Source organism: Rhinopithecus bieti, unplaced genomic scaffold, assembly GCF_001698545.2.
Source record: "Rhinopithecus bieti isolate Rb0 unplaced genomic scaffold, ASM169854v2 scaffold_13207, whole genome shotgun sequence".
Taxonomy (NCBI): domain Eukaryota; kingdom Metazoa; phylum Chordata; class Mammalia; order Primates; family Cercopithecidae; genus Rhinopithecus; species Rhinopithecus bieti.
This window is the reverse complement of record NW_016807866.1, coordinates 3739497-3764566: the sequence shown is the minus strand read 5'-3', so window position 1 is coordinate 3764566 and position 25070 is coordinate 3739497. Positions and strand designations below refer to the sequence as shown.

Below are 25070 nucleotides of genomic sequence, written 5' to 3'. Positions count from 1 at the left end.
GGAGAGGGAAGGGAGGGGAGGGGAGGAAGAGGGAGGGAAGGAGAGGAAGGGAAGGGAGGGGAGTGAAGTGGGCCAGGCATGGTGGCTGGGTGTTAGCCAGGATGGTCTCGATCTCCTGACCTCATGATCTGCCCGCCTCGGCCTCCCAAAGTCCTGGGATTACAGCCGTGAGCCACCGCGCCTGGCATGAAACTCCATCTCTACTAAAAATACAAAAATTCGCTGGGTGGGGTGGTGGGTGCCTGTAATCCCAGCTACTTGGGAGACTGAGGAAGGAGAATCACTTGAACCCGGGAGGCAGAGGTTGCAGTGAACCAAGATCACACCACCACATTCCCGCCCAGGCAACAAAGCAAGACTCCATCTCAAAAGAAAAAAAAAAAAAATAGAGAGAGAGAAAGAAAATAAAACGGATAGGACAGGACAGACAAGACAGCCAAAGGCAAGCTGTCGGCAGGGCGGCACTCTCTCCAGAGGCTCCAGGGAGGACCTGTTTCTTGCCTCTTCCAGCTTTTGGTGGCTACTGGCATTCCTGGGCTTGTGGCCACACCACTTTCTCATCCTGTGTCAAATCCCCCTCTGCCTCCCTCTTACAAGGACACCTGAGATTGCATTTAGGACCCACCTGAGTAATCTAAAACCATCTTCACATCTCAAAATCCTTGACTTGGTTACATATGCAGACCTTTTTCCATATAAAGAGCAACATTCATAGGTTCCAGGGAACAGACCTTGATATCTTTGGTGGCCACTATTCAGCAAGCCACAGGTGCTAAAGGAAGTCTTGCTCTGTCAATAGAAATATTGCATTTCTCATTGGCAATTAACCTGGTGAAACAGCTGATATTGTGTAGTATATCTGTGAGGTCTTTTTCCCTCAGGATTTCATGTACGTTTTAGGATTTAAGTTCCTTGAGAACAAACCATGGTACTCAAACTTCCCTGGTCACTTCAATGTGCTCTCACTGTGCAGGCCCTGAGTTTTGTGTGTGGGTGGCCTGAGTTTTGGGAGATGAGTGGGTTTTGCCCTACATCCCATTTATTCCACACCTCCCGGGGTTCTGGAATAATAGGCACCAACAGCTACACGTGCTGGGTGTGGTGGCTCACTCCTGTAATCCCAGCACTTTGGGAGGCCGAGGTGGGCGGATCATTTGAGGTAAGGGGTTTCAGACCAGCCTGACCAACATGGTGAAACCCCATCTCTACTAAAATACAAAAATAGCCAAGTGTGATGGCGGGCACCTGTAATCTCAGCTACTCGGGGGGCTGAGGCAGCAGAATCGCTTGAACCCTGGAGGTGGACGTTGCAGTGAGCCAAGATCGTGCCACTGCACTCCAGCCTGGGCGACAGAGCAAGACTTCCTCTCAAAAAAAAAAAAGATGTGGAAAACTGAGGCACAGAGAGAATCAACCCAGAATTCACACTTAGAGCCATTATTCATGCTGCCTCGCCACTAACACACAACTATTGTAATTTAATTTAATTCTCTTAATCCTGTCCGTTGTTTTACAGATCAGGAAACTAGGCGCTGGCAAGGCACCAGGGCTGTGAGATTCTGAGGCCTGTGCTCCTCACCGCCGTGCTTAGCTCAGTTACTGAAGCTGAGTTTTCCTTTTCACCCCACCATTTTACATTGCAAGGCTCACCTCTGACCTCAGATGAGACACCAGTCGCCAAAATGGTCAACTCCCCCTGGACACCAGAAAATTTTATTTCAACGTAATATTAAAGAGGAGACAGAATATCTTTTAAATACACATTATTTTGCAGCGATAAAAAAAGGAATGTGTTTAAGTTAACAGCTAAAGATAAACCAACAGGAGCTATTTTTGTTTGAAAACTAAAGCAATTTAATAAAACAGATTTAGAGTTCTATTCCTTTGAGGCCTTGTAAAACTATTAGAAAAGAGGAAACAAGGATCAAAAGGACTATGCTTTAATGTGCAATTTGGTTACATAAGATTGTATTCATAATTAAGACATGTTGCTTTACACTAAACCTGAAAACTTCCCATAGAAAGTAACAGAAAATTCACCGGGCTTTTGGAATTGGATGGACCTAGTTGGAATCTTGAGTTTCTAGCTTCGTAGCTGTATGTTCTGGATAAGTTGCTTTACTTCCTTGAGGCTCAGTCACCTCCTTAATAAAATACAGTGGGACTTTAAAAATCACATAACCTGGCCGGGTGGTAATCCCAACACTTTAGGAGGCCAAGGTGGGCGGATCACTTGAGGTTGGGAGTGTGAGACCAGCCTGACCAACATGGCAAAAACCCATCTCTACTAAAAATACAAAAATTAGCCTGGCATGGTGGCACATGCCTGTAATCCCAGCTACTCAGGAGGCTGAGGCAGAAGAATTGCTTGAACCCGGAAGGCAGAGGTTGCAGTGAGCCGAGATCGTGCCACTGCACTCCAGCCTGGATGACAGAGCAAGACTCCGTCTCAGCAAACAAACAAACAAACAAACAAACAAACAAACAAACAAAACACAATATCACATAACCTGCGCCAAGCCACTGCATCGTGTCTGGCACCCACTGAGTGAGTGGTCCACGCTAAGGTCGAAGCAAACATGTCGATACTTTGATCAGAGGAAACTTTGTTCTCTGGCATTTCCTTTAAGATCATCTGCAATATCTGCAATTGGTTAGGGAATTAATAATAAGAAGAGGTTTCTTCTGGTGGGGGTGGGACAGGACGGCTGGTGAGGACAGCCCACAGTCTCTTTGGGAGCAACCGTATTTAGAGCACTGTATTTAGTCAAGAGCGGGTGACCACACGCAGCAACGCTGGGCTGAGCCACGTATCTCTAGACATGTCCACTAGGGGAGAGCTCCTGATGTTGGTGGCGCTATTCTCCTTCTGAGTGGTTGGCTGATGGAACATCCCATCCTCTCTGACCTTTCCCATAACTAACACCCACAGCCCCTCTCCCTCCCACGGACCAAGGTGGCTTCCAAGGTGGAGGTACATTAGGAAACAGGGCTGTCCCTGGAAGGAGCCAACAGGTAAATTAGCAAACGGGGTTCGCTGGCCATTGGCTCAATCCAGTTGGGTTGGATGGAGCCCCTGCCTGGTCAACTGGTGGCTGAGTTGCCCACCCAGGCAGTATACACCCTTCCCTTTGTGATTGTCCTGCCACACGCAAACCATCTTTACATGCTTGACCTCATTCAGTTCAGATGAACACTGTACAGTAGGGAGGGCAGTGATCATTGAGCTCATTTTACAAAGGCCAGGCTGGGGCCTAACCTGTACCTAACCACGTACATCACAGTAGTAACAAGAGGGTCGGGACCAGAATCCAAGTCTTCCTATCAGGAAGCCCTTGAGCCCATCTCTATCTGGCTCCACGTTTCAGCTAAAACAGATGAATTATGAATAGATCACAGAGATGCCAACGAAATAGAAGCTACACCACCAAAAATAAGAAGTATCAAGGTATGAGTTCAGGGGTGAAATAATGGATCCATAGTCATTGAGAGCCCAGGATCCTATCTTTTTACTCCATTTTCCTAGACTTGGTTCAGGTCTCAAAGACACCTCTTAGTGCAAAGTGGCTGTGGAACAAGCCATTGCATTAGTATTCCAGCAGCCAAAAAGGAGAAAGGGAGGAAGAAGGGCCCATCCTGTCCCTTTTAAGGATCCTTCCAGCAATGCTGGCCTCTGTCACCATCGTGTCACTGACGCTGACGTCTTGAAGATTTTATGTCCCAGACTTCGAAGTACAAAAACTCTCGCTAGTCCCCTCTTTACTTGGCTCAGACTCGACAGCACAGCTGTGAAAAGTCCAGTCTCAGTGAGACCATGAGGGCTGGTGCCTGTCTATGCCTCCCACCAGCTGGGTGACCTTAGGCAGGGCCTCTCTGCCTCAGTTTCCTTATCTGCAAAAAGGGATAATGATACCATTACCCTCCGTGGAGGCTGCTGTGAGTTCTTGGGGAGTAAGGGCTGAAGGATTTGCTGCCGCACACGCTCTCTCCTGCCCCTCCTCCTGCCTACCCCCATGGCTCCTTCCCAGGCTGGGCTCCTGCTGCTTCTCCCTCTACCCATCTTTTACAGCGTAGGTCTTAAAAGGAGGGTCAAGAATTGCCTGGGGATGGTCGTATCACAAATTCCTGGTCCTTCTCCCGTAGGTTCTGATGCACTGGACCTGGAATCCAGCCCAGGAGTCTGCATTTTATTTTTTGTTTTTAGTTTTTTTGTTTTGACACAGAGTCTCACTCTTTTATCCAGGTTGGGGTGCAGTGGTGCGATCTCGGCTCACTGCAACCTCCACCTCCCAGGTTCAAGCAATTCTCCTGCCTCAGCCTCCCAAGTAGCTGGGATTACAGGCACGCACCACCACACCCAGTTAATTTTTTTTTTTTTTTTTTTTTTTTTAGTAGAGACAAGGTTTTACCATGTTGGCCAGGCTGGTCTCAAACTCCTGACCTCAGGTGATCCTCCTGCCTTGGCCTCCCAAAGTGCTGGAATTACAGGCATAAGCCACCGCACCAGGCCAGGGTCTGCATTTTAAACGGCCTCTGCTGCTTGCTCATGTTTGAGAATCCATCTTCCTTTCTCTTCTCCTAGACTCTCCCCGGTCCATCCTCTGGCTTCACTCTGACACAGATAAGACCTGCACGGGGGAACTCCCTCACGGTGTGATGGTGCGTGTGTTTCCGGCAGTGGCGCAGGAGCTCTCCAATGTCAGGCCTGGGTACCCACCATCTCTGCCTGTGGGGCCCGGCACAGGGCAGGGCACTAAGCAAACCTCCAGGAACATTTGTGTACTCAGCTTAGGGTGAGGGAGAGAACTCTAAAGATCCAGGCATCTGGAAGGCTTCGGGAATGAGACATTGACAGCTATGTTTCCCTATAGACAGAATTGGAAGAAAGCTTGGGCAGAGGCAACCCTTTTGAAAGAATCCCAGACTCTTTGAATTATTTGGTTTCTGAGATTCCTCATGTACGTCTGGGTTATGTATGTACTTGTTAAACAGACTGTGAAACAGCTGAACCTCTTCTTCATGCCTGAGGTCATCACGAGGAGCATAATATCACATGCGGCATCCCACGTGGGACGCTGTGGCTGCTGCAGTGTCTGGCACATGAAGAGCACACGGTGAGTTCTCAAGTCTGCTTCTCAAAGACCGTCCCTCTTGCTCAAAGGTATTTCTGCTGCTGACAGTCTTTCTTCCTTCCTGTTTCTAGTATGTTGTAAGCGTGAAAACCAAACAAATGTGTTCGGAATGTGTGAGTGTGTGTAATATGATCAAGCAGGATGTGCATGAGGGACTCTGGGGCTCTCCGTGGGTGGAGAATGCGGATGTCGGCTTCTGGCCTTGCAACACATCTCAGGCCCTTTGTGTTTGCTCTCGGTCATGGTCCAGAGGGTTGCGGGATTGCTGTGGTCCAGGTGGGGTCCTGCTAGTGGGCTTTACCAGTCTCTACAACCAGCGGTGCATGCATCCGGCCAATAATTTAACTACACATCTATCGACTTCATGTACCTAAGAAGTGGAATGATAGCAAGAACTCCACCTTGAAAACCCCTAACCTCTGAGCCTTCAGAGACCGATTTGAATAATAACTCCATCTCCTGCGTGGCCTGCCTTACTTCAGTTAAACTCCTTCTTTATTGAAAAAAAAAATAAAAAAAACTCAGAACATAAAAAACGAACAAAATCTCTTCAATTAGTGATTAATCATCTCCCCCTAGTGGTCGAAGAGTGTACAGGAAAAGTAACAAAGCAAAAACAAAACTCCCAAATGCTCTTCACAAAAAACCTACACCCAGCCTGGGCAGTGCAGCGTGACCCTTGTCTCAACTAAAAATAAAAAAATTAGCAGGGCCTAGTCCCAGCTCCTTGGGAGGCTGAGGTGGGAAGATAGCTTGAGCTCAGGAGTTCGAGGCTGCAGTCAGCTATGATTGTACCACTGCACTCCAACCTGGGGGACATAGCAAGACCTCATCTCCAAAAAAAAAACAAAAACAAACAACAGAAAAGCCGTGGGCACCGCTGGCATGATCAGTGGTTTAGTCCAGTCCTTACATCATCTTCTACCTAATTTTCCAAGATGGCCAGATCTTCCACAAATTCCAAAGTGTAGCTTTAAATCCCAAAGCCTACAAAAGCACTTGTGTTTAGCACATGAGTGTCTACTGGTCAGCAGATCCCCCGCCTTGGACTTCTGAGGCACACAGGTGGGCTCCCACGACTCCCCCCGGGGCCAGCTCACCTGGACGCACACAGCCTCCCTCCACCCTAACAATGAAAACACTCTGAAACACTCTCACACGGGTCTGGCACCTGTAGGAGGAAAAGAGGAGAAAGGAGGGTACGGAGGGCAGCCTATGAGGGGCCTGGGGTCGGGGGTAGCTGGCCGAGGCACCCAGTGCTGGGGACCCCACCTCCACAGCAGATGTTTCTGCACCACCTTGTCCTCTGTGGAAGCCTCTCACCTGGGAACCCCCAGCTTGAGATGGTGGGGGAGGTGTGGGTTTACAAACCACCCCCCTTTACAACATGGGTGGAGGGTGCTGTGTAAGACAAAGAGAAAGAGATATACAATTTGACTTATTCCAAAGGCCACGACACCTTTTTTTACAAAGGCATTCTATTTTAGTAAACAAAATACTGGTTCTTTTATTTATTTTTCTAATTTTATTTTAATTTTTTTTTTTTTTTTTTTGGAGATGGAGTCTTGCTCTGTTGCCCAGGCTGGAGTGCAGAGGTGCGATCTAGGCTCACTGCAACCTCCACCTCCCGGGTTCAAGCAGAGAATTCCTGCCTCAGCCTCCTGAGTAGCTGGGATTACAGACGTGCACCACTACACCCGGCTAAGTTTTGTATTTTTAGTAGAGACGGGGTTTTACCATGTTGGCCAGGCTGGTCTCAGACTCCCGACCTCAGGCGATCCACTTGCCTTGACCTCCCTAAGTGCTAGGGTTTCAGGTAAGAGCCAGCGTACCCGGCCAGGACTGGTTCTTTTAAAAACATGGACAAATTCACACTATTGTAAGTGCAAGGTCCAGGTTGGGAGTTTATCCTCTGACAATTTATTCAATAATTAAGTATTTACGGCCGGGCGCGGTGGCTCAAGCCTGTAATCCCAGCACTTTTGGAGGCCGAGACAGGCGGATCACGAGGTCAGGAGATCGAGACCATCCTGGCTAACACGGTGAAACCCCGTCTCTACTAAAATACAAAAAAACAACTAGCCGGGAGAGGTGGCGGCGCCTGTAGTCCCAGCTACTCGGGAGGCTGAGGCAGGAGAATGGCGTGAACCCGGGAGGCGGAGCTTGCAGTGAGCTGAGATCCGGCCACTGCACTCCCAGCCTGGGTGACAGAGTGAGACTCCGTCTCAAAAAAAAAAAAAAAAAAAAAAAAAATTAAGTATTTCTTCTCTTTCTTCTCAGCTGGAATCCACTCAAGCTGACATTTACATGGCAGAATCTAGAAGGGAAAACCAAAGGGATGAGTAGGAAATGTTTGATAAGAGTATACCTGAGGTTTACTGCTCAGCATAAAGACCTCTGCTTAGCCATTTAAACTTAACAAGCGGACACCACTCAAGTCGATCGCTCAAGTCTATTTATTAACGAATGTATTTTTAGCATCACAGTTTCCCTTCCATCTGAAACACCCCACCCCCCTTTTATTTTTTACTTTTTTTTTTTAAAACAGAGTCTCTGTCGCCCAGGCTGGAGTGCAGTGGCACAATCTCGGCTCACTGCAACCCCTGCTTCCCAGGTTCAAGTGATTCTCATGCCTCAGCCTCCCGAGTAACTGGGATTACCAGTGCGTGCCAGCACGCCCAGCTAATTTTTGTATTTTTAGTAGAGACAGGGTTCCGCCATGTTGGCCAGACTGGTCTCGAACTCCAGACCTCAAGTGATCCACCCGCCTCGGCCTCCCAAAGTGCTGGGATTACAGGCGTGAGCCACCACACTCGACCTGAAAACCCTTTTAGTTTGAAGGAAGTCTCTAGTCTTTAAGAAGCTGCCAGCCTACAGAGGAAGACCAACTCCCTGAGTCGCTTCTAAGCCATCCAGCCCTGACTTAACTGCAGGTCTCTGGTGACGTTTGTGGGCGGGGCAACGCCTTTATCATCTTCCATCTCATCTTTTCTTCTTGGATCAGTTTAGCGCACAAAGTGGGGATTGTCAGGAATATAAATTCAATCAGCAACATTTTAATCTAAACTGCCTTCCCTCACCCTTTTTAATTTCTCTCCTCCCCATCGTAATGCCTACTCCTAAATTTCAGTCAATAAAACACTTTAAAAAAAGAAAAAGAAAGTAAGTAACTTCTTCTATCTAGCAAAAGCCTACAGTTCACTGAGGACCAGCAAGTGAGCAGATGCCAGAAGGGGTGAGTCACAGAGCGCGAAGCGTCCCTACGAGCTCACTTGCCTGTATTCGGGAAGGTAGTGCAGCGTGGGCTTGGCTGTGCTGATTGAATGCATTTGACCTGGGATCGATTTCTGATTCTGTTCTTCACTATGTAGAGTGAGCCATTCTTTCAATCTGAACATGCCTCACAGAGTCATCAGGGCTGAATAACACGGTTGTGCATGAAACGCTTAGCAAAGTCCCCAGCACAGAATAACCACTCAGTGGGTGTTGTTCCTCATCAGTAGGCCTTTAGCCTCAACAAGCCTGACGGCACTGCAAGGGTATTCCTACTGACAGAAGCATGGAATCTCAGAGTGGGCTGGGCTTGGGAGGCCACCTAGCCCAGTGGTTCCTACCTGTTGCTGAGAAGACAACCTAAGGATTATCTAATGGGTTTTCAAAAGAGCAGAGGCTGGGCACAGTGGCTCATGCCTGTAACCTCAGCACTTCAGGAGGCTGTGGTTAAAGTATCGTTGGAGCCCAGGAGTACAAGACCAGCCTGGGCAACACAGCAAGACCTCTTCTCTACTAAAAATTGTTTTAAAAAACCTCGCTGGTGTGGTGGCATGCTCCTGTAGTCCTGGCTACTCCGGAGGCTGAGGTGGGAGGACTGCCTGAGCCCAGGAGGATGAGGCTGCAGTGAGCCGAGATTGTGCCACTGCACCTCTCTAGCCTAGCTGACAGAGTAGGATCCCATATCTTAAAAACAACAACAGAAAACCCAGACACCCAAACCTAACCAGAGCCATTATGGAACCTCTCTGGGCTGAAGCCTGGGAATCTTCATTTAAACAAACACCTGGGCAATTCTGATCATTAGCCAGGTTTGGGAACCACTGACCTAGAACCCCACCACCACCACATTTGAATCCTTTTTTTTTTAGACAGGGTCTCACTCTGTCACTCAGGCTGGAGTGCAGTGGTGTGATCATGGTTCACTGCAGCCTTGAACTCCTGGGCTCAAGCCATCCTTCACCTCAGTCTCCCGAGTAGCTGAGACTACAGGCATGCGCCACCACACCCAATAAGCATGAGGCTAAGCTTTTTTTTTTAAAGTTTTTGTAGAGACAGGGTCTCACTATGTTGCCCAGGCTGGTCTTGAACTCATTGGCTCAAATGATCCTCCCACCTCTGCCTCCCAAAGCACTGGGATTACAGGTATGAGTCACCATACCTTGCTGAATCCTCTGATTTTTAAAGCACAGCACTCAACCTGCAAGTTGAAGAAACGGCATCAACACACTGGAATCAAGGTAATTGTGAATTGTCACGTGTGAAATCTGTAACAGGGGCTTAACAGTAACTTTCTGGTGCTTGGATGTATTATAACTCCCCAAGCATGTTCTAAGCCCGCCAGTGTGTACTGTGATAGGCACTGGGTGACAATGATGACTGCACCCTCAAGCCTGGTGAGGAGGTCCTTGGGAAGAACCTAATAAGCAAGGCCAAAGGCCATGGTGGCAGAGGAATGGCCTGCAGGGGGATGGGGAGTGGAGAGAAGTGGCAAATGAGGTCTGGGTTAAGACCAGACTGAGAAGGGATTTATTTGTCATACCATGGAGTCAGACTTTATTTCAAAGATAACAGGGTTTCTTAATCTTGGAATTTCAAATGACCTTTAAGATATGGGATCCTACTCTGTCACCTAGGCTAGAGTGGGGCAGTGGCACAATCTCGGCTCACTGCAGCCTCAGCCTCCTGGGCTCAATCAATCCTCCCACCCCAGCCTCTTGAGTAACTAGGACTACAAAAGCATGCCACCACATTGGCTAGATTTTTAAAACAATTTTTAGTAGAGAAGGGGTCTTGCTGTGTTTCCCAGGCTGGTCTTATACTCCTGGACTCCTCACTTCTGCAAACTTCTCCCCACACACAAATGCAGATGGTTTTAGCATGTGTGCTTCTCTGGGAAGAAGGTCCACAGCTGTCATTAAGTCCTCAATTTTTAACCCAATACCTGTCAAGAACCACTGCCACTGCAGGTTTCGAGAAGGATGAACTCATCCTCCGTGCGCCTTGGCTCAGCAGCACTCAGATCCCAGGACCAGGATCCGCACACCTGGCCCTTTATGGAGCAGTTCTACCTTAGAGAACAGGTGAGGCCACATGCCCCCACGCAGCCCTTCAGACCCGAAGGACAGGGAAGTCTCAGACCTCTCTCGTTCATTGGTCGGTCACCCCAACCCACTGGCCAGCTCCCACTTGCAAGGCCGGGTACTGTGGACTGACCTTCAGTTATCTTTTTTCTCTGATTGCCTCTTCCTTTCAGCCTCCAGTTTTTGTTGTTTTGCTTCCAATCTTTTTCTTTGGTATATTTTCACTCCAGCAAATGCCAGGCAGAGAATTAATGTTTTTGCTGCCAAGATATACAGCAGCAGGGGCACGTGCTCAAGAACCTTCAAGAAGAAAGAAGCCATGTTAACTAAATGTTTCATCACTGACATGGGAGGTTTCTTTTATGTTCCTTCAGTCAACAAATATTTACTTAGCACCTATTCTGCAACAGGCACGAGGACAGGGGGCTGGGGCTACATGGGAGACCAGGCAGAAAAGGTTTCTATCCACATAGGACCAACAGTCAAGTTACAGCTCTGCTCTTTGCTGCTTGCTTGTGACTGGCTTCATGGAGGGGATCACCAGTCATCTACAGGCATGATAACTCTGGTCTCTCACAGCTCAGCCGTGTAACCTGCTGATCACCCAGGCCCTTGCTTCTGAGGCAGCAGCCAGATCGTGAAAGGAGCTGGAGCCCGGAGGCCTGGGTCACAGCTCTACTTTGCCACCGACGGACTGTGTGACCTGGGTCAGGCAATGAGCTCCTTTCTTGCTTTCTGAGCTCCTGCCCCTTCATCTGCAAAGTAAGAGTGAATCAGACCTTGCTTCTGGAAACTGCAGCTTTAGTACTCTGGGATTTTCTTTTGCTTCTAGAGACTCATTAGCAATGGCAATTGACGGTAAAATAAAACACAACAGAAGTCAAAACATTAAAACAGAGCTACTTCCTAACTGCTCTTGCAACCCCATTCACTAAAATAAAGTCTAGGGAAAAACTATGGATTTGAATTACTCACTCTTTGCACTAGTAGGTCTTTTTTGTGAAATTCTATATATTGCAACAGTACCTCAAAGCAAATATTAGTTCCATACACATGGTTAGTATGACCTGAATGGTAATTATGTACTTTTGTGTGATTAAAATTCCCTCCCAAATAGTGAAAAGGTATGCTTTGGTTGAGCAGTCATTATTTTAGAGGACCAGGTAGGATTTTATCCCAATGAAATCCTTATTTCTGCCAATCACTTATTATATGAAATACCAATGAGATTCCACTACGGGGGATACATGTGCACCTCCCTCTTAGAGTCTAACCGAAGTTGATCTGAACCTAGTTAGTGTGTACAACATGCTCACAGAACCAGGGGGCTGGAAAGAACTTCCAAGGGGACCTAATCGACCCGCTGTTTATATGAGCAAGGAAAGGAGAGCTCCTGGAGGTTGAGCGGTTGAGGCATCCCACAGCTCCCTCGTGCCAGTTGGAAGGACATTCTAACCCCGGGGCCAGTCTCCCTTCCACTGAAGCCTGATTTTCAATAAACTACAATTCATGAAATCACAATGTATGTAGATAAATGTTCCTGATTGTATCGAAACTCTTTATGACTCAGAACTAGATGTGGATTTCACACTTAGAAGCTGTAGCATCAGCTGCTGTAGACTGGGAACTCACGGCGTGCAAACTGCCTTACGCGGCTCTTTCCCTTCTGCCCTTAGCCACCTCCATAAGCAGATGGCTCGCCCTGACTGTGGGGGAGCTGAGAAAATGCAGAGGCGGGGAGGCCAGCAGTCAGCGAGGCAGGGCCCGACCCAGCTCCAAATGCTCCAAAGCCCAACTCTGTAGCATCACACTGTCCTGTACTGTGTATGATTCATTCCTCACACCCATCCACTTCACATTTACAATATGCAAATACACTCTGGCTCGGCTACTGAATTTTCCAGAGGTAACTGGACTCGCTACCTCTGAAATCATTTAACTGGTTATGTATGGATATTTGCAGAAGGGATATAGCATGATATGATAGAAATACAATGAAAATCATGGGAGGAGGCAGGGATGCAAATACTTAAATCATTTTAATTTTACTGAAACAGTAAGAACACAAGAAAACTCAGTAATTAGCTAATAGTTTTCAACCATGAAATTGTTTTAACAGTAAAGAATAAGCACAACACATGCACTTCAGAAAGATCACTCTGGCATCAGTATAAAAGACTGAAAAAGTTCCGAAAGTGAAACTTTTCAACCTTTTACTCTGGTAAATATGAGTAGCTTTAAACATTGACTTCGTTTCCAGGCTCTTCTTCCCTCAGACCTAGGCTAATCCCATCCCTCCAGTAAACCCTGAAATCCTGTTTCCTTGAAGGTTTGCATTTTAGAGGTGAAGGTTTGGTGCCATGCCTACAAACCAGCTATGAAAAGAATGTTGTTGTATAAACTTCTTTTTGTTTACTGGGATTTTCCAGGCTACCTGACGCACTGACTCACACTGGGAAAAGCTACTCTCTTCCAGCTTTCTCAGTCTCTCTGAATAAACCAGTGGGGCCCTATGATTATTATTATTTTTCTCAAGACGGAGTCTTGCTCTGTCACCCAGGCTTGAGTACAATGGCACCATCTCGGCTCACTGTAACCTCCACCTCCTGGGTTCAAGCAATTCTCCTGCCTCAGCCCCCCGAGTAGCTGGGATTACAGGCATGTGCCACCACGCCCGGCTAATTTTTTGTATATTTAGTAGAGACAGGGTTTCACCATGTTGGTCAGGCTGCTCTCCAACTCCCAACCTCATGATCCGCCCACCTCGGCCTCCCAAAGTGCTGGGATTACAGGTGTGAGCCACGGCGCCTGGCCGGGGCCCTATTATTAATATAATGAAGACCACATTACTGCCCATAGCTATCTACAATCCAAATAGGAAACTTAGCTTTAGCAATTGCAGGAATGTACTCTCTCATCCAGAGGTTAGAAAACGTGTGGAAATGGAAACACATCAGCCAATGGACGCCGGTGGGAGGCTTCAGTGTTCACTTTGTTTTACAGGCAGTGGAGAGGCACGGCAAGAGGCAGAAGCGTGGACTGAGAAGGATGCAGCACAAGGGCAGCAGGGGTCAAGAACATTCATAGGGTAAAGCAAAGGGCTCCAGAGCCCCCTTCCTGCCCACTCTTAGGCACTGACCTTCAGTGGTATGAAACCCCTTCCTCCAATTTCCTTTTAAAATATCCCTTACATCTCTTGAAACATACAGACCTTCGGGGAGGAAAATGAATGCTGCCAGGGTAGACTGGATCTACATGAATTTTTTTTTTTTTTTGAGACTCCAACCAGGCTGGAGTACCGTGGCATGATCACGGCTTCTCACAGCCTTGACCTCCCAGGTTCAAGCCATCCTCCCACCTCAGCATCCCAAGTAGATGGGACTACAGGTACATGACACCATGCACAGCTAATTTTTTCTGATTCTTTGAAGAGATGGGGTCCCACTATGTTGCCCAGGCTGGTGTTGAACTCCTGGGCTCATGTGATCTTCCCACCTCAGCCTCCCAAAGTGCTAGGATTATAGGGGTGAGCCACTGTGCCTGGCCTAGATCTACATTCACTTTTAAAAACAAAACCCTAATACCTGTGAAATGGGAATAACTAAGCTTTTTTTTTTTTTTTTTGAGACGGAGTCTCGCTCTATCACCCAGGCTGGAGTGCAGTGGTGCGATCTCGGCTCACTGCAAGCTCCGCTTCTCAGGTTTACGCCATTCTCCTGCCTCAGCCTCCCGAGTAGCTGGGACTACAGGCGCCCGCCACCACGTCTGGCTAATTTTTTGTATTTTTTAGTAGAGATGGGGTTTCACCGTGTTAGCCAGGATAGTCTCGATCTCCTGACCTCGTGATCCGCCTGCCTCGGCCAGGAATAACTAAGTTTTTAAATAATGGGGCCACACTTGTTGTTAATGCACAGGTAGCATTGTAGACTGTCACTGCCGGCCATGGCCCACTGAGCCAGAGGGGGAAGGCCACCAGATGCATCAGGGGCTACCAAACCTTCCACCTTCCGCAGCTCTCTGCAATCAGGGCCATGTCTTTCTTTTTCTTTTGTGACAGGATCTCACTCTGTTGCCCAGGCTGGAGTGCAGGGGCATGATCTCGGCTCACTGCAACCTCCACTTCCCAGGCTCAAGCAATTCTCCAGCCTCAGCTTCCCTAGTAGCTGGGACTACAGGTACGCACCTCCACGCCCAGCTAACCTTTGTATTTTTTTGTAGAGACAGGGTTTCGCCACGTTGTCCAGGCTGGTCTCGAACTCCTGAGCTCAAAGTGATCTGCCTGCCTCGGCCTCCCAAAGTGCTGGGATTACAGGCATGAGCCACCGTGCCCAGCCTGGGGCCATTCCTTTCTAACACTACACAAGATGGGGCTGTGTTTAAACACGAAGCTGCTCCCTGGAAGCCACCGTGCAGAAACTGGAAAGGTTTGGGCAGATTTTGTTCCTGATGGCGGAAAAAACTGTCACAAGCAAGACTGGCCCGAGTGGTCACGTGGGTTGGTGTCACTCCACAATTAAAGAGGAAAATTCCCCAAGCATTGCGTTTGACCAGTGTGCACCAGCACCGCCTGGGACTTGTGAGAAGTGCAAATTCTCAGGCCCCAACCAGATCTACCCAATCAGAAACTCTGGAGTCGGGCTCGAAATCCTTGCCTTAACTAGTGCTTGGGGGTGAGAAACACCACCTTGAGGCATTAGGTTTAATGCTTTGAACCTTAGCCCTTAGTACCAGTTACTGCCTCTCTCCTCTACTGACTTAGCCACTGCAGTGGGCGAATGACCTCCCTAAACCTCGGCCCACACTGCTTTCTGCTTCTTCCCCTCTCCATCCTCTCACTGTCTCTTCTTTCCTTCCCAGCCTTTCCACTGTGAGCTCTGATCCTCAAGCCATTCTAAACAAACTCTCCTATATCTTCCAACCCTTCACAGAACACTCACTCTGCATCTTTAACTTACACCAGTTCCTGGGCCCTCGGCCCTCCTGCAGGGCCTGCCAAGCCCCTCGCCCCACAGAGCTGGGGAAGATGGGAAAGCTACCTTCCTGGCTCCCGGATCCTGCTTCCAGACCTTTCCAGTTTCTCCTTGCAATAGAAAACCACTGGATGTTTTGAAGAAAATGCTTATAATAATTGAAAAAACACGTATAATAAGATCCTATGTATGAAAACACGCCACACATATATACAGAAAAAGTGAATATACCGAGATTGTTAATAGTAGCCATTTCTAGATGGTGAGACGATGTACAACTTTTGCTTGATTTTAGACTTTGCAAAGTGACTACGATAAACATTATTTTAGTGGTCGCTCTCTTAAACAACCTCCACCTCACCTTATTGACTTCCGGGACTTACAATGACCTTCTCCTTTCTCTCGGTGAAACCTGATTGCTGACCTACTCCCTGGCTGCCCTTGAACTTCTGCTCCCACCAGTTGAATCTGATGTTTCACAGGGGTCAGGTGTGTTTACTCGCCAAGCAGTTTATTTAATAAAGCAGTTTATTACTCGCCATAACTTATTTAAACATCACACTTGTGAAATATGACTGTGTAAAGCAAGAGTTTTTACGAAAACTAAGTTGAATGCTTTGAAAGACTCAAGTTTGAGTTGGAAAAAAAAGTGCTGTTGGCAAGACAACTATAAAAGGTTAGGGAAGAGTGTGAAGCGCTGGAAAGATTTTGTGTGCGCATTGTTCATAAGGTCTTAATCCACTGTCTTAGTCAATGCAGGCTCCTAGAGCAAAGGACCACAGACTGGGTGGCTTATTGAAGAGGTACTTGTCACCGTTCGGAAGGCTGAAGGCCTGAGGATCGGGGTGCAGTACGGGGGGTTCTAGCAGGGCCCTCTTCCAGACTGCCCACGGTTGGCTTCTTGTTGTACCCCCAACACGGCAGAAAGAGGGTAAGAGAGTGCTCTGGAGCCCTTTTAATACAGTCACTCTTCCAAACATTAGGGCTCCAGCCTCATCACCTAATTACCTCTTACAAGCTCCAACTCCAAATATCATCACACTGGGCACTATGGTTGCAACACATATACTTGGAGAAACACAAATATTCAGTCCACTGCATCTACTTTAAAGGAACCAACATGGCCCGAGTGCGGTGGCTCACTCCTGTTATCCCAACACTCTGGGAGGCTCAGGCAGGAGGACGGCTTGAGTCCAGGAGTTCAAGACCAGCCTGGGCAACATAGTGGAGCCCTATCTCTACAAAAAAAAAAAAAAAAAAAATGTATAAAAAAAGAAAGCACAATGCAAAATTGCAGGTAAAGCTTTAAAGGTATAGTTTTTACAACAAAAGTGAGGAAGATTTGAAGTTAGTGAATGTACACTCAAAGAAAAGGCCTGGCCTTCTTCCAGAAGTCCAGTGAGTAAATGTACATTTACGTTTTAACTTAAAATGAAACATAAATATTATGCTTTCACCTACTTTTCTTTTTAATCAGTCTACTTGTATAGAACTGTTATTCTGAATTTTCACAATCAGAAGGAAGAAAAAACCCCAAGCCATAAATATTTAAAACTATACTCACCTTCCAGTTCATGGTAGACTGTGAATTCACTCCTGATCAACACAAACCCCCAACAGACAAGTACATGAGAGGCAGCTGGAAGGTCAAGTCCAGGGAGCTGGAAGGTCTGATCTGGGCAGGAAGAAACAGGACAATTTGGAGTTCCTAGGGCAGATCACCTTAGAAAGATGTCTCTTTGATGGAGAGAGGGCATGTGAACAGAAAGCAAACTCCGCAGAGAGGTGGGCTGTGTCCTTGACAAGGCGATTGAGAGACTGGTGGGAAGTGGATGGGCTGGGCAAGGGCCCAGACAGGCCTGGCCCTTGCTGAGCAGAAAGCTCTCCTCAGCAGCTCTCTGTAGCCCCCAGCAGCACAGCACCTCTCCTGAGGGAACATGGGCTCCCATTCCATTCATCTGTGGACCTAAGAGCCCAACTCTAAAATCCGTCCCTCCACCTGTCTCCAGACCGAAACACAAGCTCGTTTGGGAGTGAGTGTCTTTGTCAAGTCCTCTGAGTGTTAATTAAGTTCAATTTGGTTTTTCAAAGATGATCTGGGAGCAAGGGAATAAGGGATAGGGCAGAAAAACTGTCGGATGCAATTCAGGTGCAGAATTCTCTCTAAAGCTTGAGGGAGACCTAGTAGAAGATGGGGAAGGAAGTGATATCAGAGAGGATGGTGAATTGTGAATTCCAGAGTTGCAGAATTGTTCTTTAGATTCTGATTTTTTAAATGACAGTACTTTGGTTCAGAGGGTTAATGACTTAGCCCAGGTCATATGCCACGCCGTGGCATACGGAAGTAAGAAGGCAGGGCCGGCAGCCCAAGCCTTGGGATCCGCTCCAAGGCCTTGTAGGTCACTACTCTTAGAATATGACACGTACCCCAAGAAGACTTGAGCTCTGGATGAAGAACCTACATCCTCTGGTAAGTGGCTTCCCGCTGGGGCTTCAGTCCCATCTGTAAGTGAAGAAAGGTGTCAAGCAGATCGTGTTCAGTGCCCCTACGTTTTCTGAAATTCAGTGCTTCATAGCACAATAATCATAGCTTAACGTTTTTGTGTCAGACACAAGAAAGTGGCTAAAGTGTTTAGACGAGTTAAGGCATTTAGCCCTCACAACTACCCCATGAAACAGCTTACTCCCTCCACTTTAGAGAGGAGGACATAAAATTTAAGTAACACATCGAGCGTCTCACAGGTGGGCCTGGGATTCGAACCCATCCAGTCTGGCTCCAGGGCTTTAACCTTGGCACTATCCTGACACAGGCAGAGAGCTTTGCATTCAAAAGTCAGGGAAACACTTCTCTTGAAATGTACTTACCGTCATAATTAAGAAAAGTGGCTGAAAATGTCAGAGGCCTTTAGAGTGGGGATAATATGAACTTCAGGCAAGATGTTTTTTAAAAAACTTTCAATTACAAAGATCTCCCATCTATTCAAGATTATAATATCTTGAAAACAAGCTAGCGGTTGGCACAAGGTAGCCAAGTTTTCCCCATGACTTCTTCAAAGTCAGATAAGGTAGCGATAGGAATTTAAATCGTAGCTCTGTTTAACTGTAATGATGGTGGCTGAACGTGCTCGTTACCTTCATGTGTAAATGGCCCACTTGTCTTTAAAGAGCAGCAGATTCTGACCTGCCCTAAAGAAATATGCTCCTAACATGCTATAACCTGTTGCTACAATTTTCACTTTGGGTATCTCTAATAATCTTAGTGAATAGCTATGTTGTATATTAAAATGTTAAAGGTCTTATAAATTTTATTTTTACAATTTCTGCTTTAATTGAGTTGTATACAGATATAGTAGATGAGTCTGGCTGTTCCCTGAAAATTTTCTGAGACAAAACTGCATACCCAGTGAATTGATGTACGTAGAATATTGATTCCCAAAGTCAAGAATGAGAAATAGGTCCAACGATCTTACAGGAGGAAATGAATGAAAAAATATCCAGCAGCCTGGCCCTCTGGAAAACACGTGCTATGTTCACTAGCAGTGTGACCTTGGACAAGTCACTTGGCCTCTCTCAGCCTCAACTTGCCCATCTGTAAATTCTCTTGCAGATTAGACTGTAAACACTAAGCACCATGGCCAACACACAGAAAGCACTGAATGTCAGCCATTCTTGTTATGTGAAATCTCTCTCCTTCCATGACCGGACACGCCAAGCTGAAGGATATAGGCTAGTGACATCCAGGGCAAAATGCAGTCATTCCAAGACAGCAGGGCAGGGAATAAAGATCAGTAGCCTGAGGACCAGGAGAACCGGAGATCAGAGCTCTAATCTTGGTGGCACCCATGGCGTGGCATATGACCTGGGGTAAGTCATTAACCCTCTGAACCAAAGTGCTGTCATTTAAAAAATCAGAATCTAAAGAACAATTCTGCAACTCTGGAATTCACAATTCACCATCCTCTCTGATATCACAGAACCTGACTGCCAAAATATACTGGCGGCTGCCTCAACTTCATACCTGGAGTGATAAAATTCAAGCGCTTTAGGAAAGAAACATATTTAGAATCAATCTGCAATAGCAGCAGAAGGGCTGTAGTGAGGTGGGAGTCAAGAGGGTGAACCACCCTCATCTGTCCTGCTCATTCCCACCCGCTCCCTCTGAATTACTTTTCCCCACCTCCCTTCAATTACATGCCCAAGCCAGTCATTTTCATTGAGCCTTTGGCAAATGAAAAGAAAAAAGCTAAAAGTATCAGTAAGCTATTTGCTCTGCTGCCATATGTACACCTGATGCAATATTAGAAAAGAGGCAGCTGGCATCTGAGGACTGAACTGCAAAAGCCAACAAGGTGGGGACGTTTTTGAAGGGAATAAAATCTACGAAGTGCGGGAAATTTTTAACTTTCCCTGGAACTATCCACGATCTTAGCTTAAAACACAAAAGTAACAAGTGGCTTAGATACAACTCCAAATATTTCTATTTCCTTCACTGCAAAAATACCCTGTCTTCCTTTGTCAGGTTTCTCTTAGAAACAAAAAAGCTATTCGCTTATTTTGATTAGACCAACTAAAGCAATATGGATATGTATCGTCCACAATCTATTAATACTGTTTCTTCTTGGCACACCTAACAAATTCAAGGATCAGTCTACTGCTTGCTGTCTCCTTCCAGTCACTAATCATGCTGCGCCCTTTGTCTGAACTTTCTGAAGCTGTTCTCATTCCCGGTCTCTACCCTATTCACCCAACCCTTCACCCAATCATAAGGAGGGGTAGGTCCAGGGAGGGGGCTGCCAGGTGAACCTTGGGCATGACTTGGCCCTCTACAAGGGGGCCTTGACCTTCAAGAAGCCAGCCCTGCCCGATCTCAGCTGCCCAGACTCCACAACTCAACATTTCAGGAATCCGCCAAGAAGCAATGACAGGTGTCTGCGTCTCTCCCTGCTGGAAGCCCAGGCCCCAGAGGGCAACGTCGGTGCCTGTGCTCGCTGTGCAACACTGGACGAGTCGCTGAACCTCTCTGGGCCTCAGCTCCTCCTGGGTAACCCGGGGGCCAGTTCAGGGTCCTCTCCCCACCCCCTTCCCCCCAACACTCAGGGAGCAACACTTGCCCTCCCAACCCACCCCCCCATCCCCAAAGCGGAGGATGAGGGCCAGGGGCTGTCATCGCTTCCCCCACCATTCCAGAGGATTGCTCGTCCCCCTAAACTCTCCGGAGACCAACACCGTAGGCTTGAACCAATCATGGGCCCCGCCCGGGCCACGTGCCAGCCGGAACACGCTGCTCAGCGGGTTGACGGCGCCCGACAGCCAGGTCCAGCTGGGGCGCCCCGCGGTGGGGCCTGGCGGCCTTCACCTTCCGGATCCCCGCCCCGGCGCGACCGGGCGCCCGCCGACTTTTGTCTAGGAGGGAAAACTCGAGCGCAGGGCCGGCCGCGAGATCGCAGCACCCCAAAGAGCTTTTGGAGTTTGGATCGCACCCTCCTACCCCGACGTCACACACTTACTGATCCCGGTGGCGGAGCCTCCCGCGCCAGGCCGCACGCAAACCACGACTTCCACGGTCCTGCCGGGGAAAACTACACGTCCCGAAATGCACCACTCCGTACGCAGGCGCAATGGGCCAGTGCCGCCGACCTGGGTGCACTACTCCGTGCGCAGGCGCAGTGGGCCCGGGCAGCGTTCCTGGGGCGCGCCGCTACGTGCGCAGGCGCAGTGAGCCCAAGCGGGCAGCCCTGGTCAGCAGCACTGGGTCCTGTGGCTAGAGGTTGAAGTCCACGTAGGACCTGGTGGGGAGGCGCTGGGGTGTGGGTCGGGTGCCTTTGTCAAAGCCTGACGGTGTGTTCTCGCTCTGAACTCACCTGAGCTGGAGGGTGGGTTGTCGCGCGACCCCTCCGCCTTCCGCTTTCTCTCATTACCTGGGTTTCTCCTCGCTGCTGTCTGCAGCCGAGGACACGTGGGTGCCCTTAAGAGGTTTCCAGAGGCAGTGTTCGTCTTCTCTGACAAAGTGCATGCATTTTCCTTTGGGGTAACGGTATGGTGCCCAGGTACTAGGTTCCCAGATTTCTTCAGTCAACATGCTTAGTAAACGCGTGCAGAGTTTGAGCCCACTCAGTGCTAGCGCCATGGGAGGGCACAAACTGGGCACCCAATACAAGGAACGAGAGGAATGTGCAGGGAGTCACCACCATGTGCTCTGCTCCCCTTCTAAGGATGAGGAAACTGAGGCCAGGGGGGAGTAAGGTGGCTGGCAATAGAAAATGCGCGACTGGCAGTGGCAGAATTGAGATTCGAACCCAGGCAGTGTAACTCCAAATCCCATCAGGACTCTTTTTGTGGTTATGTTAGAATGGTAGAGGGTGTGGAGGGAAGAACAAACTGAGGGGTGGAGGGATTGGTTCTGTTAAGGGAAGTGTTCCTGGAGAATGTTACAAAAATAGCTTTGTTCTAAGCACTTAGTGGCTATTGCCTAAGTCTCATAACAAGGCTGTAAGGGAGGTGCTGTAATGATAACCATTTCACAAATGAGGAAATGGAGACACAAAGAGATTAAAGTAATTTTTCCGTGGTTTTAAAGGCCGCAAGTACCAGAGCTGGGACTTGACCCTGGGTAATCTGGGTCTAGATTCTGTCAAATCAGCCACTATCCTGGGCTCCTTTTAAAATAACATCTGAACTATGCTTTACGAAATAAGTGATATTCCGGTCATATGGAGCCAGTAGAACAGGCAGAAGGAACTCTAAAAGCAAGTGGGGTAGAAAAAAACAGCAAGTTGTTTGAACTGGCATTTTTAGTTGCTGGGTTGAAAGTGAAAAGCCCAGGTTGGGTGGGAGTGGATCCTAGAGTGTCAATCTTGGCAGATGGCTTCAACCACTAGATACCCAACATGCTTGGAGAGATTCAGCATTTCTCATTCCCCAAAAGTGAAGTTAGCTGATAACCCTCTATGTTATCACTTGTACTTTCAGTGATGATAATAAAATGTACTTAATTAGGAAAACCTCAAATTTTTTATTTTTATTTTACTTTATTTTATTTTATTTTATTTTTGAGATGGAGTCACTCTGTCACCCAAGCTAGAGTGCAGTGGTATTGTCTCGGTTCATAGCAACCTCTGCCTCCCAGATTCAAGCAATTCTTCTGCCTCAGCCTCCCGAGTTGCTGGGATTACAGGCACCCACCAACACACCCAGCTAATTTTGTATTTTAGTAGAGATGGGGTTTCACCATGTTGGCCAGGCTGGTCTCAAACTCCTGACCTCAAGTGATCCACCCACCTTGGCCTCCCAAAGTGCTGGGATTACAGGCATGAGCTACTGCACCCGTCCAGAAAAACCTCGATTTTGCTCTCCATGTGTTTACCTGTGTCAAAGGTAAAGAAAGCCAGTCACTAGTTAAAGCAGTAAGGATTGACTGAAATCATTCGCTATTGCCAGAGGGAAGAGGCCCAGCTCAACTTCCCTTTTTGCAAAGGTAACTGAGTGGGGATGGGGCTTGAGCAGAGTCAAGGAAGTGGAAATGCATAAAAAGTGGGAAGGGGTTGGTCAGTGTGATCTGTGTTTGTTGATTGGCTCATATCTAGAGGAGAAGCAAACTTCTGCCTATGATGGGGGGCAGTAAGTTAGAGCAAGGCAACCATCCAGCAAAGAGAGTTTGAATGTTTGCATTTCAAAGAGACAATACAGTTCTGATTGGTAGAAGATTTACATCTCAAGGGAGAGATTTATAATCTTTAATGTAAACTTTCTAAAGTAACTGCTTTAAGAGAGGGATCAGGGGACTATCTGCCTGTCACCAGGTTTTGGTTGGAACAAATGGTAAATTCTTCAGGCAGCGTTCACTTTTCTCAGGCAGGCACTTTAGCTTTCAGCTCTTAGAACCTATGCTAGCGTTTAAGTCTCTTAGTGTGTGCGAAGGTGGGCGAGATCATTTGTGCCAAGAGTCTGTAGTTTTTATAGGGCATGGCTGGGCTGTAGTCAGGAAGAGGGCTCAGAGGAGCTTGAAAATTTGGTTAAGGAGAGGGTCTTTGTCACCTGATGGAAACCTCGGTTTTTTGTCTAGATGCAGAGCAGAGGGCTGGGATTTAAAGCCTGATGGCTGCTCTGGCCTCTCTGAGATGGATGTTTCTGGGTGGGACAGCATTTCTGGGTTTCTGATCTGAGGAGGGAGGTCACTCTTCCTACATCTGCTCTTGGAATATGGATAATTTTCTCTAACACTACTGAATGCTTCAGGTGGCATAATTGCAAATCTGTTACTAGGAAGTAGATACCTTGTGTATATCTCACTCTGTAATTTTTTTTTTTTTTTTTTTTTTTTGAGACAGAGTCTAGCTCTGTAGCCCAGGCTAGAGTGCAGTGGCCGGATCTCAGCTCACTGCAAGCTCCGCCTCCCGGCTTTGTGCCATTCTGTTGCCTCAGCCTCCTGAGTAGCTGGGACTACAGGCTCCCACCACCTCGCCCACCTAGTTTTTTGTATTTTTAGTAGAGACGGGGTTTTACCGTGTTAGCCAGGATGGTCTCCATCTCCTGACCTCGTGATCCGCCCGTCTCGGCCTCCCAAAGTGCTGGGATTACAGGCTTGAGCCACCGCGCCAGGCCCTCACTCTGTAATTTTAAAGAGACAAACCTTGTGGTTGGAATAAGGAGTTCTATAAGCATTCTCTGAAGAAGAGCCTCTTTTTCTAAATTTTGTCCTAACACCCTGAGGCTTGAGGCCTTGCCCATCATTGCTGTGCCTTGGCTGGGGTGTAGGGAGAAGAACAGGGTAGACTAGGAGGCACGAAGCTATGGGATGCCGAGGCCCCACATCTCTCTGCTGCCATTGACCTGCTACTCTCCACTGCTCTGAGAGAGAAGATCTTGACCTGCGTTAGACATGCCCTCCTGTCCTTGTGCTGGCTGGCTGTGTCCCCTTTGCATTGATCTCTGTTAGGACCTTGTCATATTGTACTATGATGTTTAGCATCTGTCACCCAGGCTGGAATGCAGTGGTACAATCTCGGCTCACTACAACCTCCCCTTCCCAGGTTCAAGCGATTCTCATGCCTCTGTCTCCCCAGTAGCTGGGGTTACAGGCACCTGCCACCACACCCAGCTAATTTTTGTATTTTTAGTAGAGACGGAGTTTCACCATGTTGGCCAGGCTGGTCTTGAACTCTTGACCTCAGGTGATCCACGCACCTTGGCCTCCCAAAGTGCTGGGATTACAGGCGTGAGCCCCCGAGCCCAGCCTTGTTCATCCTTATGCTCCTGGGGTCTAGGCCAGTGAACCAAGTAGGTCAATATTGCCTGACCGAATTAGTGAATGAAATCATCTCCTCTCAGTGGACTACAGTTTTTTCATCTGTAAGTGAAGTGGTCTTTGCCAGCAGTAGAATGATTAGCCCTGACATTCTATGATATCCTGCACCACATGGTGTAAAATATTAAGTAGTTCCTGTCTAGGTCTTCAGAAGGCATCAGCAATTTAGACCCTTTCTGTATCCTTTCGTTTCTTAAACACAAATGCAAATAAGTAATTGTAAATAGAGGAAAACTAAATTGAGTTGAAAGAATACATTTATAAAGCAACATTGTAACTTTTTTTCTTTTTTTTTTTTTTTTTTTTTTTT

General features: G+C 47.7%; 1 protein-coding gene across 6 annotated transcripts in view; it reads right to left on the bottom strand.

Moving 5' to 3' along the window:
* Positions 1 to 21066, bottom strand: part of SMIM11 (small integral membrane protein 11) — a 26236-nt gene extending 5170 nt beyond the window's left edge. For 4 of the 6 annotated variants that reach the window (XR_001887643.1, XR_001887645.1, XR_001887644.1 and 1 more), the window contains exons 1-3: positions 20964 to 21066; positions 17021 to 17131; positions 10620 to 10786 (exon numbers count right to left, since the gene is read on the bottom strand). Coding sequence is in view for 3 of the 6 variants with exons in the window: in XM_017883963.1 (XP_017739452.1) it covers positions 10622 to 10786; positions 17021 to 17032 (177 nt within the window). In the remaining 3 variants the exon portion in view is untranslated. Of the gene's footprint in view, positions 1 to 7347; positions 7450 to 9564; positions 9604 to 10619; positions 10787 to 17020; positions 17132 to 20963 lie in introns of those variants that run through there. The other 2 variants (XM_017883964.1, XM_017883965.1) reach the window with 2 other exon arrangements.
* Positions 21067 to 25070: the final 4004 nt, after the last annotated feature.